Here is a 14,542-nt window from a genome sequence, read left to right as displayed (position 1 = left end):
TGGAGGACAGAAGTGCCTGGCGTGCTCTGGTCCATGGGGTCACGAAGAGTCGGACACGACTAAACGACTAAACAACAAAAGCACAACCCCGCCGCCCAAAGCTTGCTGCACCCCGAGGCACTTTGCACTCACCGGATTCCTTGCAGGACAAGGACAGTGCAGGACGGCAGAGGGGGCGGGTCAGCTGTTCTAATTAAGCCGCGCCCCCTTTCCCAAATCAGTATCGAGCAGCCCCTCCCCCAGCAGCTTCCACTCTCTGCCTTTACTCTTTACGGCAACGAGCATACCTTTCTTCAACTGGAAGCCCAGCTTCCCTCCCTCCTCTCCCCATTGGCTGGGTACTGCAATTATCCCGCCCCTGGAAATATCCTGCCTCCCAGGCGGGGGCTCCCATTCCCGCCCCCGCTGCCCAGGGTCGCTGCCACCATCGCCAGGATTTCGGGTGAGTGCAAAGCCAGCGACGGGGAAGGAGGGAAGGGGCTTGGCAAGGGGTGGGGGTCCAGGATGAGAAGCCCCTGGACGGGGAGAAGAAGAGAAGGGAGGAAAGGGAGCTGCTTCTCTTAACGGGGCCTTGAAGGTGGAGGGAGGGAGGGGTTTCCACTGTGGAAAGAGAGAAGCTTCCTCCTGCCCAGATCTGGTGCAAAGGGAGTTGCAGGGAAGGAGGCGGGAAAGTGGTGAGATATGAGTATTGCTGGCAAGGCTCGCAATAAAATAATAATAACAATAATACCCTGCCCATTGTCTGGGTTTCCCCAGCCATTCTGGGCAGCTTCCAACAAAATAAGAAACACCAGAAACATCCAAACATCCAAGTCTTCCGTTTTGTAGAGGCGATGGGGACATGGATTGCTGGATGGCAGAGGGAGAAAGAGGAAAAGATGGCGAGGAAAGCAAAGGCAGGGGGGCCAGGCAGGAAGAAGGAAGGGGTGAGGCCTTCTCCAAAGAGCTCTTTGTTCCTTGAACTCCTTGCATAAAGTAGTGGGGGCAGGTTGGATGAGGCCCTAAACTACTGGAGGTAATGAAGCCTTTTATATGCCTTTTATATGCCCAGCTGTCCTTTGTCAACAACAAATTGTCGCTGTTTTTTGTGTTGAATATAGGCTGTATGATAATTTATGGACCTAATCAGTATCTAAAACCATTTGCACAGAACAGAGTATGTATTTTCTCAAGGTAATTGTTGAACTGAAATACAATTACGAAGTATATTAATAGTGAAATGATTATTAAGCTCAAACTTAAAATGATTTTGTTATTCATAACAAACTTAATGCAAACACATTGGCATTTGGCAATAACAGAAGTTCCTTTAGAAACACAATTTACAAAGAATGCTAATCTAGTCCTAGAAACTTGCTATAATAATAGGTGTAAATATATGATGCAAACTACTAATAATTATAAATAGCATTATTAATATGAAATTAAGTGTGATAACCTGTACAATGCAATTGTAGTTAATACAATGCATTTTTATATCAGTATCAATATTACCATAATAGTCCACATTCTTCATTGGGACAGCAGACCTTTGTACCCTGTTACACTTAGTGAGTGTAAAAGACAGTATTTCTAGTAATATGTCACATTTATAAATAATACCAATACTGTACACACCTTTACATTAAAATTATTTTACAGGACTAATAGTATTACTGCATCTACCCAATACCCATTCAACTGTATAATTTTATCATGATTCATTCTGTACTGTGTATACAAACAGTACACAAACATGATCTAAATTACAATACTTTCCTTCTTGCCTTTGCCAAAGCAAAGTCACTGAGGATATCATCAAATGATAAACTGCTTAGCTTGTCACTTTCTATGTACATGAGGCTGAAGTAACATAATTTATCTTGAGACATTGTTGTTCCAAATTCATTTTTTATCCTCTTCAGTCAAGAAACGGATCTTTACAAATGGCAATTTGCAATCATCATTCAGAGGAACATTCTCAGAATTGCTTCTACATTAGGGAATGCTGACTGGACATCGTTGTTGTTCTTTAGTCACTTAGTCGTGTCTGACTCTTTGTGACCCCATGGACCAGAGCATGCCAGGCACTCCTGTTTTCCACTGCCTTCTGCAGTCTGGTCAAACTCATGTTAGTAGCTTTGAGAGCACTGTCCAACCACCTCGTCCTCTGCATATAAGTTAAATAAGCAAGGAGACAATATACAGCCATGTCGTACTCCTTTCCCAATTTTGAGCCAATCAGTTGTTCCATATCCAGTTCTAACTGTTGCTTCTTGTCCCACATAGGGATTTCTTAGGAGACACATGAGGTGATCAGGCACTCCCATTTCTTTAAGAACTTGCCATAGTTTGCTGTGGTCCACACAGTCAAAGGCTTTTGCGTAGTCAATGAAGCAGAAGTAGATGATTTTCTGGATTTCTCTAGCTTTCTCCCTAATCCAGCGCATTATTGCAATTTGGTCTTTGGTTCCTCTGCCCCTCCAAAATCCAGCTTGCACTTCTGGGTGTTCTCGGTCTGCGTACTGCTTAAGGCTGCCTTGTAGAATTTTAAGCATAACCTTGCTAGTGTGTGAAATGATTGTGCAGTAGTTGGAGCATTCTTTGGCGCTGCCCTTCTTTGGGATTGCATTGTAGACTGATATTCTCCAATCCTCTGGCCACTGCTGAGTTCTCCAAACTTGCTGGCATATTGAGTGTAGCACCTTAACAGCATCATCTTTTAAGATTCCGCTGGAATGTCATCACTTCCACTGGCCTTGTTATTAGCAGTGGTTTCTAAGGCCCATTTGACGTCACTCTCCAGGATGTCTGGCTCAAGGTCATCAGTCACACTACCTGGGGTGTATGGGACATCCATATGTTCCTGGCACAAATCCTCTGTGTATTCTTGCCACCTCTTCTTGATGTCTTCTGCTTCTGTAAGGTCCGTACCTGACGGAAACCAGCCGTCATCAAATGGTGCACAGCATAGAAAAAAGACACAGAGAGACAGCAGTATTTTCAGGATGGAGGGCAGCTCCTTCGACTTCTCTCCTCTCTGGTAATTTTATTATCCTTTTTCTCCCAGCCTGCATGGCCGTCTGCCAGTGTCTCACGTTACATCGCCCAATCATGGCTTTACAACACCCATCACCATATAAGATAATTACTGCCCAGAGGGAACACAACTCCATATAAGGTCAATACATTCAATACACTGCAAGGCACAGACATGCCGGTCAGCGAGGCACCACGCAACAATTACAAGCCTCTGCCATGGCTTCATGGCTCCCACACGTACCACTTTTGTCCTTTATAATGGTAATCTTTGCATAAAATCTTCCTTTAATATCTCCAATTTTCTTGAACAGATCTCTGGTATTTCCCATTCTATTGTTTCCCTCTATTTCTTTGCACTGCTCGTTTAAGAAGTCCCTCTTGTCTCTCCTTGCTATTCGTTGGAAGTCTGCATTCAATTTCATGTATCTTTAACTATCTCCCTTGCATTTTGCTTGCCTTCTGTCCCCCGCGGTTTGTAAGGCCTCATTGGACAACCACTTTGCTTTCTTGCATTTCCTTTTCATTGGGATGATTTTCATTGCTGCCTCCTGTATGATGCTTCGAGCCTCCATCCATAGTTCTTCAGGCACTCTGTCCACCAAATCTAAATCCTTAAATGTGTTCCTCTCTTCCACTGTGTATTCATAAGGGATTTGATTTAGATTGTATCTCACTGACCCAGTGGTTTTCCCTACTTTCTTCAGTTTAAGCTTGAATTTTGTTATAAGAAGCTGATGATCTGAGCCACAGTCAGCTCCAGGTCTAGTTTTTGCTGACTGTATAGAACTTCTCCATCTTTGGCTGCAAAGAATATAATCAATTTGATTTTGATGCTGCCCATCTGGTGATGTGCATGTGTAGAGTCATCTCATGTGTTGTTGGAAAAGAGTGTTTGTTATGACCAGCTTGTTCTCTTGACAGAACTCTATTAGCCTTTGCACTGCTTCATTTTGAACTCCCAAGGCCAAACTTACCAGTTGTTCCTTTTATCTCTTTGACTCCCTACTTTAGCATTCCAGTCCCCTAGGAGGAGGAAAACATCCTTCTTTGGTGTTAGTTCTAGAAGGTGTTGTAAGTCTTCCTAGAATTGGTCAAGTTCATTTTGTTGAGCATTGGTAAGGTAAACTCTGGGGTTGGGGCGCTCATCTTGCTTTACTGGCCGAGGGAGCTGGCTTTTGTGTGCAGATCGGCATGTGGCCAGCATAACTAAGCCGCTTCTGGCGAACCAGAGCAGCGCATGGAAACACCATTTACCTTCCCGCCGAAGCGGTACCTATTTATCTACTTGCACTTTGACCTGCTTTTGAACTGCTAGGTTGGCAGGAGCAGGAACCGAACAATGGGAGCTCACCCCATCATGGGGATTCGAACCGACAACCTTCTGATCAGCAGGTCCTAGGCTCTGTGATTTAACCCACAGCACCACCCCTGTCCCTCAGCATTGGTAGTTGGTGCATAAACCTGGATTACTGTGATCTTAAAAGGTCTGCCTTGGATAGATCATTCTATCATTTTTGAGATTGCATCCCAGTACAGCTTTTGCCACTCTTTTGTTGACTCTTTTGTTCCTAGAATTGGTCAATTTCAGTTTCTTCAGCCCCAGTAGTTGGTGCATAAACCTGCATTACTGTGATGTTAAAAGGTCTGCCTTGGATTTGTCTTCCTAGAATTGGTCAAGTTCAGTTTCTTCAGCATTGGTAGGTTAAAGGGATCCCTGACCATTAGGTCCGGTCATGGCTGACTCTGGGGTTGGGGCGCTCATCTTGCTTTACTGGCCGAGGGAGCTGGAATTTATCTGCAGACAGTCATGTGACCAGCATGACTAAGCCGCTTCTGGCGAACCAGGGCAGTGCACGGAAACGCCTTCCCACCGGAGCGGTACCTATTTATCTACTTGCACTTTGAGGTGCTTTTGAACAGCTAGGTTGGCAGGAGCAGGGACCGAACAACGGGAGCTCACCCCATCATGGGGATTCAAACCGCCGACCTTCTGATCAGCAAGTCCTAGGCTCTGTGATTTAACCCACAGCGCCACCCACGTCCCTCAGCATTGGTAGTTGGTGCAAAAAACCTGGATTACTGTGATGTTAAAAGGTCTGCCTTGGATTTGTATCGAGATCATTTTATCATTTTTGAGATTGCATCCCAGTACAGCTTTTGCCACTCTTTTGTTGACTAAGAGGGCCACTCCATTTCTTCTATGGGAATCTTGTCCTCAGTAGTAGGATATGATGATCATCCAAATTGAATTCGCCCATTCCTGTCCATTTTAGTTCACTGGTGCCCACTATGTCAATATTTATTCTTGCCATTTCATTTTTTACCACATCCAGCTTACCATGGTTCATGGATCTCATATTCCAGGTTCATATATTTTTCTTTGCAGCACTGGACTTTTCTTTCACTTCCAGGCACACTTCCAGGGTTCATCTTCCAGCGTCATAAACTTTTTTTTTTTTATAATATTTATTAAAGATTTTTTGGTTACAACACACAAAACAAAACATACAAAAATATCACATTTTATAACATATTTTCTTGTCCTCTTTGGACTTCCTCACATCTCCCGCTCCTGCGTTCCAAATTTATAAAAATTAATCCAGCAAATTTATCACCTTGTCCCCACCTTACAATCTAGTTTTCCAACGTTATATCTTAAATTTTAGATATATTCATTTCACTCTATTAAAACAATAAGCTTAGCCTAATAGTTATCTAAAAAAATAAATTGGTTTTTCATAAATTTAACTTATCTTCATAATTCACTTCATCTGTTCCGATGGTGCCAAATTGTTTATGATCAAGCATCCTGCTTAACATTCATACAATTTACAATATTTTTGCAAATAAATCTTAAATTTTTTCCAGTCTTCTTCCACCGTCTCCTCTCCCAGGTCTCGGATTCTGCCCGGCCAATTCCATATAGTCGTATCAGTTGCATCTGCCATTCTTCCAGTGTGGGTATATCTTGAGTTTTCCAATGCTTGGCGACGAGTATCCTTGCTGCTGTTGTTGCATACATTAAAAATGTTTGATCCTTCTTTAACACCCCTTGGCCAACAATACCCAGCGTCATAACTTTTATACGACCATGGAGTTTTCTCGGCAGGGATACTGGCGTGGCTTGCTGGTTCCTGCTCCAGGTGGATCAAGTTTACTGAAAACTCTCCACTTTGACCTGTCGGTCTTGGGTGGCCCTGCACGGCATAGCTCATAGCGTCTCTGAGTTATGTTGTTGTTGTTATAGTTGTTTAGTCGTGTCCGACTCTTCATGACCCCATGGACCAGAGCACGCCAGGCACTCCTGTCTTCCACTGCCTCCCGCAGTTTGGTCAGACTCATGCTTGTAGCTTCGAGGACACCGTCCAACCATCTCGTCCTCTGTCGTCCCCTTCTCCTTGTCTCTGAGTTATTCAAGCCCCTTTGCCATGACAAGGCATTGATCCATGAAGGACATGGTCATTAAATATTACTTGGTACAGATCCTGATGCGTCAGATGATCATGTTCATGGCTTTGGCTCCCCCCCCCCCCATTTAGATTATTTTATTGGTTTTCACATATTACTTTACAATACAGATATACCAAAGCCAACACCATTTCCTCCCCATCCCCCCATACATTTACATTTCTATTTCCTCAGTCCATCATTTTATTCTTTTCTCCTTCCTCCTTCCCTCCGCCCCCATTCTATTTCCTCCACATTATACACTTTACAATAACCTTTGCATTCTACAATCTTCTCAAATCATCTATATATTCTTATTATCTTTCCTTACTAATTATTCTTCCATCCAGTACTTCACATTTTAATCTAGGCATATTAGCATATCTTTTTTTGAGCAATACTTTGCCATATATTCATCAAAACATTTCCACTCCTTTTTAAATTTTTGATACAACTGATTTCTTATTATAGCAGTTAATTTTGCCAGAATTAAATATTCATTTAGTTTACAAATCCATTCCTCCTTTGTGGGTATAGTTTTTGACTTCCACCTAGCAGCAATCACTATTCTAGCAGCTGTACTTGCATAGAGAAAAATTCTTGCCCCCTGTGGTATCTCATCTTCTGTCAATCCAAGGAGATATGTCTCTGGTTTGTTTTTGATATTTTCAACATCTTCTTTGGTTCTTCGTGTACTACTATCCAAAATTTCTTAATTTCCTCACGCCTCCACCACATATGTGGTCCAGGCATTGGTATTTATATAATTTCAAACAAAGCATTTCGGTTTCAACCAATCTTATACACCAGAGATGTCCAAGCAGTGGACTGCAATTGACAGGCAGACCTCTGTGTTGTTTTGGGTCGATTATGAGACCTTTGAAGGCCCCGCCCCCTTTCCGCAAGAACTTCAGCACATGCTCCTGTTTTTGTTTTTGCTCAGCAGTTCCTTGTTCTAATGTTTATTGTTGCCAAAAGAATCTAAATTTTTCTTGCATCTCCCGCCTCCTTAAAAAAGTCCCTTTGGAGTTTCACGTTCCTAGAATAGAATCATAGAATCATAGTTGGAAGAGACCACAAGGGCCATCGAGTCCAACCCCCTGCCAAGCAGGAAACACCATCAGAGCACTCCTGACATATGGTTGTCAAGCCTCTGCTTAAAGACCTCCAAAGTAGGAGACTCCACCACACTCCTTGGCAGCAAATTCCACTGTCCAACAGCTCTTACTGTCAGGAAGTTCTTCCTAATGTTTAGGTGGAATTTTCTTTCTTGTCGTTTGGATCCATTGCTCCGTGTCCGCTTCTCTGGAGCAGCAGAAAACGACCTTTCTCCCTCCTTTTATATATTTGAACATGGCTATCATATCACCCCTTAACCTCCTCTTCTCCAGGCTAAACATGCCCAGCTCCCTTAGCTGTTCCTCATAAGGCATCGTTTCCAGGCCTTTGACCATTTTGGTTGCCCTCCTCTGGACACGTTCCAGTTTGTCAGTGTCCTTCTTGAATTGTGGTGCCCAGAACTGGACACAGTACTCCAGGTGTGGTCTGACCAGAGCAGAATACAGTGGCACTATTACTTCCCTTGATCTAGATGCTATACTCTTATTGATGCAGCCCATAATTGCATTGGCTTTTTTAGCTGCCGCGTCACACTGTTGGCTCATGTCAAGTTTGTGGTCAACCAAGACTCCTAGATCCTTTTCACATGTACTGCTCTCAAGCCAGGTGTCCCCCATCTTGTATTTGTGCCTCTCATTTTTTTTGCCCAAGTGCAATACTTTACATTTCTCCCTGTTAAAATTCATCTTGTTTGTTTTTGCCCAGTTCTCTAATCTGTCAAGGTCGTTTTGAAGTGTGATCCTGTCCTCTGGGGTGTTAGCCACCCCTCCCAGTTTGGTGTCATCTGCAAATTTGATCAGGATGCTCTTGAGTCCATCATCCAAGTCATTGATAAAGATGTTGAATAAGACCGGGCCCAAGACAGAACCCCGTGGCACCCCACTAGTCACTCTTCTCCAGGATGAAGAGGAACCATTGATGAGCACCCTTTGGGTTCGGTCAGTCAGCCAGTTACAAATCCACTGAGTGGTAGCATAGTCAAGACCGCATTTTACCAACTTCTTTACAAGAATATCATGGGGCACCTTGTCGAATGCCTTGCTGAAATCAAGGTAGGCTACATCCACTGCGTTCCCTTCATCTACCAGGCTTGTAATTCTGTCAAAAAACGAGATCAGGTTAGTCTGACATGACTTATTTTTCAGAAATCCATGCTGACTATTGGTTATCACAGCATTCCTTTCTAGGTGCTCACAGACTGTTTGCTTAGTGCCAGTGTGGTGTAGTGGTTAAAAGCGGTAGTCACGTAATCTGGGGAACCGGGTTCGCGTCTCCGCTCCGCCACATGCAGCTGCTGGGTGACCTTGGGTGACACTTCTTTGAATTCTCTCAGCCCCACTTACCTCACAGAGTGTTTGTTGTGGGGGAGGAAGGGAAAGGAGATTGTTAGCCGCTTTGAGACTCCTGAAGGGGAGTGAAAGGCGGGGTATCAAATCCAAACTCTTCTTAATGATCTGCTCCAGAATCTTCCCTGGTATGGATGTCAGACTTACTGGGTGGTTATTATTTGGGTCCTCTTCTTCCCCCTTTTGAAAATAGGGACAACATTTGCCCTCCTCCAGTCTGCCAGGACTTCGCATGTTCTCCAGGAATTATCAAAGATGACTGCCAGTGGTTCTGAGATCACACCTGCCAGTTCTTTTAATACTCTTGGATGCAGTTCATCTGGCCCTGGAGACTTGAATACATCTAAACTAGCCAAGTATTCCTGATATTCATCATTGCCTCATTTTATTATAATACACATGCGCAACAAGCACTGGCAATTTCTGCTGAATATGTTCTGATCCCTACTGCGTTCTGTGACATTGTGTTGGTGTGCATGTTGGGAACCTATGTTACATGCAGCCATTTGCATCATGTGGCGACTCATGTTCCAGCTTTCAGCTGTATCTTTGTGATTCTCCTATTAGCTGTATTTCTGCCCCAATTGGGGGGCGGCAACTTGCAAAATAACCAGTTATAAAGCACAGACTACCACAACTTCTGTTTTAGAAGGACACTCGAGGATTTACAGAGATACACATTATCACATTTATTGTGGCCCTTTGGGCAACTGCCACAAGGCCATTCCTGCCCATACCATGCCAGCCTTAGGAAGGGAGAAGGGACAGGCTGACGGAAGGAATTGCCAAAGGTGTTTGAAAATGGGTGGAGGCTCTTGGGAAGTGGGTGCCCAATAGGAGCTTCTACAGAGGCAGCAGAATCCCTTCTTCCTTCCTCCCAGGAAGCTACAACTTGCCTTGGCTTCTGCGCTTCTCAAGAAGCTGAACCTGTAAACCTAGTCAGGATGGACGGAGGAATATGGTTCATTTATTGTCTTTCCTAAAAGTCTAACAGGATTTTCTCCCCCCCCCACTCCCAAGCAGGTGAGGAAGACGATGGTCAGAATTCTACGGAGCCATCTGTGAATTCATTGGGAAGAACAAAGAAACAGTTTAAATGCAAGGAATGTGGAATGTGCTTTAGACCCTTTGGAAGACTGAGGATACACCAACAAACTCACACAGGAGAGAATCCATGTAAATACATGGAGTGCGAAAAGAACTTCAGTGAAAGTTGTATTGGAGTCCTTAGAACACATCAACGAACTCACACGGGGGGGAAACGATTTAAATGTATTGAGTGCGGAAAGAGCTTCAGTCGTAGTGGAGACCTTAGAAAACATCAACGAACTCACATGGGGGAGAAACCATTTCAATGCACTGAATGTGGAAAGAGCTTCAGACAGAATGCAGCCCTCAGAACACATCAACGAACTCACGCAGGGGAGAAACCATTTAATTGCATTGAATGTGGAAAGAGCTTCAGACAGAATGCAGCCCTTAGAACACATCAACGAACTCACACAGGGGAGAAACCATTTGAATGTATGGAATGTGGAAAGAGCTTCAGTGCAAGTGGTAACATGAGAAGACATCAAGGAACTCATACAGGAGAGAAACCGTTTGAATGCATTGAGTGCGGAAAGAGCTTCAGTGAAAGTGGAACCCTTAGAACACATCAGCGAACTCACACGGGGGAGAAACCATTTAAATGTATTGAGTGCGGAAAGAGCTTCAGTCATAGTGGACACCTTAGAACACATCAACGAACTCACACGGGGGAGAAACCGTTTGAATGCATTGAATGTGGAAAGAGCTTCAGTCAAAGTGGAGCCCTTAGAATACACCAACGAACTCACACAGGGGAGAAACCATTTGAATGCATTGAATGTGGAAAGAGCTTCAGTGAAAGTCGAAACCTTAGAATACATCAACGAACTCACACAGGGGAGAAACCATTTGAATGCATTGAATGTGGAAAGAGCTTCAGTCATAGTGGAGACCTTAGAAAACATCAACGAACTCACACGGGGGAGAAACCATTTAAATGTATTGAGTGCGGAAAGAGCTTCAGTCATAGTGGATGCCTTAGAACACATCAACGAACTCACACAGGGGAGAAACCGTTTGAATGCATTGAGTGCGGAAAGAGCTTGAGTTCTAGTGGAGCCCTTAGAACACATCAGCGAACTCACACGGGGGAGAAACCATTTAAATGTATTGAGTGCGGAAAGAGCTTCAGTCATAGTGGACGCCTTAGAACACATCAACGAACTCACACGGGGGAGAAACCATTTGAATGCATTGAATGTGGAAAGAGCTTCAGTTGTAGTGGAGGCCTTACAACACATCAGCGAACTCACACAGGGGAGAAACCATTTGAATGCATTGAATGTGGAAAGAGCTTGAGTTCTAGTGGAGCCCTTAGAATACATCAACGAACTCACACAATACATCAACGAACTCACACTGGGGTGAAACCGTTTGAATGCACTGAATGTGGAAAGAGCATCAGTTCTAGTGGAGGCCTTACAACACATCAGCGAACTCACACAGGGGAGAAACCATTTGAATGCATTGAATGTGGAAAGAGCTTCAGTCAAAGTGGAGATCTTAGAACACATCAACGAACTCACACGGGGGAGAAACCGTTTAAATGCATTGAATGTGGAAAGAGCTTCAGTCGTAGTGGAGCCTTTAGAATACATCAACGAACTCACACGGGGGAGAAACCATTTGAATGCATTGAATGTGGAAAGAGCTTCAGTCGTAGTGGAGGCCTTAGAATACATCAACGAACTCACACGGGGGAGAAACCATTTGAATGCATTGAATGTGGAAAGAGCATCAGTTCTAGTGGAGGCCTTAGAAAACATCAACGAACTCACACGGGGGAGAAACCATTTGAATGCATTGAATGTGGAAAGAGCTTCAGTGAAAGTGGTCACCTTAGAAGACATCAACGAACTCACACGGGGGAGAAACCATTTCAATGCATTGAATGTGGAAAGAGCTTTAGTCGTAGTGGATACCTTAGAATACATCAACAAACTCACACAGGGGAGAAACCATTTGAATGCATTGAATGTGGAAAGAGCTTCAGTTGCAGTGGAGCCCTTAGAACACATCAACGAACTCACATGGGGGAGAAACCGTTTAAATGCATTGAATGTGGAAAGATCTTCAGTCAGAGTGGCAATCTTAGAACACATCAACAAACTCACACAGGGGAGAAACCGTTTAAATGTATGGAGTGTGGAAAGAACTTCAGACAGTGTGGAGACCTTAATATTCATGAGCGAATTCACCCAGGTGAAAAGCCATATCAATGTATGCAATGTTCCACTCAAGTTTCACTCTTTACCTCACATCAAGAAACTCATAAAGGCGGAAATCAATTTTAAATGCATGGAATCCATTTGATGTTTTGGTGTTGGTATTTAAATTTGTATACACGTATATATGTATTAAAGTAATGAAGGTCACATATACTAAATGTAGAAAAGAAGTTGGAAGTTGTTGCTAGATGAACGGGGAGAGTGTGAATCTGGAATGCTCAAGGTGTGTGATGAATCTGTTGAGTTTTGACCTCCGCCCTTCAATGCCAAAATGATGGGCTGCCCTTGTCTTGTGGATCAGCATCTGTCTGCTTGAGGGAAATGGGGTACCTCAGATGTTGGGAAACAACACCCATAAGCCTCAGCCCATATGGCCAAGAATGATGGGGAGTTGTAGTTCAAAAACTCAAGGGTGGAAAATCTCACATTTCTTAGAACTTTAATTATAGGTAAAACTTGTTGATACAGAGCTCATTTTTTATTCCAGGAGCAGCTGGTCACTTCTGCTTTATAAACAAAGCCAAATATATTGACACACTTTACATTAAAACCAAATTTTAGAACAGAGAAACAATTTTTTTTTAAAAGAAACAAACCCTTTTCTTCTTTACAAACCATTATCTTCTCAATCCAAGATTTGCTTTTCATATGTATAAAATTATTTGGTTAGCAAGGGGGTACAGAAATAATAATAAAAAAGCTACAATAAAAGCATTATCCAGTATTTCCCATCTTCTGCCTTCTGAACTGTTCCTCTGCAAACTACTGGTCCAAATCTATACAGTCCTCCTGCTCCCGGGAAGATTCAGAGGGAGGCTCCCATGAATGCGCCTCAGTGCAGCTCTCCTCAGCTGGGTCCCTGGTTAGATTTTGTTTTAGGGGAGCAAGCATGGGCCTGGCCCTTGGGTGGGGGCGAGGGGAGAATAGGAAGAGAAGTAGAGGGGATGCTTCTTTTTCCTTGCAAGGCTAGTTCTTTCTCCCAAGTATGCGCCTGTAATCAGCGAGTGTGCATTTAGCAGGAGTGTATCCCTTTGTCTTGGAGTGCAAGTTAATTCAGAAGGCATTAGAGCGAAGCGCGTGTATCGCATATGTTAAGTTGATTGCAACCTTTTTTTAAAAAAATATTCTTTATCCATTAAAAAATTTGCATGTCTATGCAAACGCATCCATTCTTAAGGAAATTAGCCCTGAGTGCTCATTGGAAGGACAGATCGTGAAGCTGAGGCTGCAATACTTTGGCCACCTCATGAGAAGACTCGACGTCCGGGGTCGGCGCCATCGGTAATGGCGGATTCCCTCTAACTTTGAGGGATTTAGCTCTGCGGAAATTTGGTCTTGCCGCTACGGCGAAGCAGGGACCCCTCTAAAAATCACAGGTGGGTGAAGCCTGTGACCGTGGGACTCGGCGGGCACCTTCAGCACACCCCCCCCCAATTTGCAAGGGAACCCGACTACGGGCTCCGGAGCGAACGGGGTGAGCGGCGCGGTGCTGAGAGCCAACTGCTTCTTCCGTGGAGCGAAGCCGCACAGCTGTTGCCGGACTTTTTTCCTGTGACGATTCGGCCATCAAAACAACTACCTGTGAGTAGGTTAAAACTGAAGATCTGAAAATAAGGGAAACAAAGGTTTAATTTGGCACCGAAGTGGGAAGGTTTAAACAGGAAGTTCGCCTTCCGCTTCTTGTTAACAGATCAAAGCAAAGAACTTCTAAGCTAAGACCTGGAAAGTCGACTGAAAAGGACTATAATCTTAACATCAATACAAGAGATCTCCCTCCCTTGGTTGCAGGAGAGGGGGGGAAGGGAGAAGTAAATTTTCCTGCAAAAAGAGAGGAAAGGAAACAAAAGTCCACCGCTTAAAGCCTGGAAACAGGCTGCCAATGGACAATAAGATTGCCGCATTGTGAAGCGCGCTGCTTATGGACAATGTAATTTTTGACAGCTAACTCTGCAAGAGAGATACATTGTTTCTGACTGGTTTCTCCTGATTTTAAGGTAACAGAAAACTAACTGAAATTGAAACTGTTGCTTATTTTGTTAAATGGGGGACTAGGAAGAGTTATTTTAATGCAACAAGTATTGACTGTTACTGTGTCCCCCTAGAGAAAGTTTGAAATTGTTACAACTGGCCAGGGGAATTTTCCACTTCAAAACAAACTCTGGCCGTGGGATCAACCTTGGGCTCCAGTTAAAGTGTTATGGCAGATGGAAAAGAAAAAATAGACTTGCTTCAAGAAAAAACAACAAGGTCTGGTAAATCATGGCAGCAGCGAAGAGCATCAGCATCTGGCCC

General features: G+C 43.7%; 2 protein-coding genes and 1 long non-coding RNA gene across 4 annotated transcripts in view; 2 read left to right on the top strand and 1 right to left on the bottom strand.

Annotated features, from left to right (window-relative positions):
- The window catches only part of LOC309525018 (uncharacterized protein), a 210,404-nt gene that overhangs the window by 109,311 nt on the left and 86,551 nt on the right, over window positions 1–14,542 (bottom strand). The window lies entirely within an intron of this gene.
- The window catches only part of LOC309525506, a 138,792-nt gene that overhangs the window by 60,084 nt on the left and 64,166 nt on the right, over window positions 1–14,542 (top strand). The window lies entirely within an intron of this gene.
- LOC309524693 (uncharacterized protein) lies at window positions 157–12,837 on the top strand. The gene is made up of 2 exons (XM_082209599.1): window positions 157–442; window positions 9,957–12,837. Exon 2 carries the CDS (start codon window positions 10,046–10,048, stop codon window positions 12,314–12,316), a length of 2,271 nt encoding a protein of 756 aa, XP_082065725.1. The 5' UTR covers window positions 157–442; window positions 9,957–10,045; the 3' UTR covers window positions 12,317–12,837.

This window comes from Podarcis vaucheri, assembly GCF_965113315.1.
Source record: "Podarcis vaucheri genome assembly, chromosome: 2".
NCBI lineage: Eukaryota > Metazoa > Chordata > Lepidosauria > Squamata > Lacertidae > Podarcis > Podarcis vaucheri.
This window is presented reverse-complemented; position numbering and strand designations above follow the sequence as displayed.

Coding starts and splice junctions, on each gene's coding strand:
- LOC309524693 (XM_082209599.1), top strand. CDS start 10,046: ATGTGCTTTAGACCCTTTGGAAGACTGAGGATACACCAACAAACTCAC.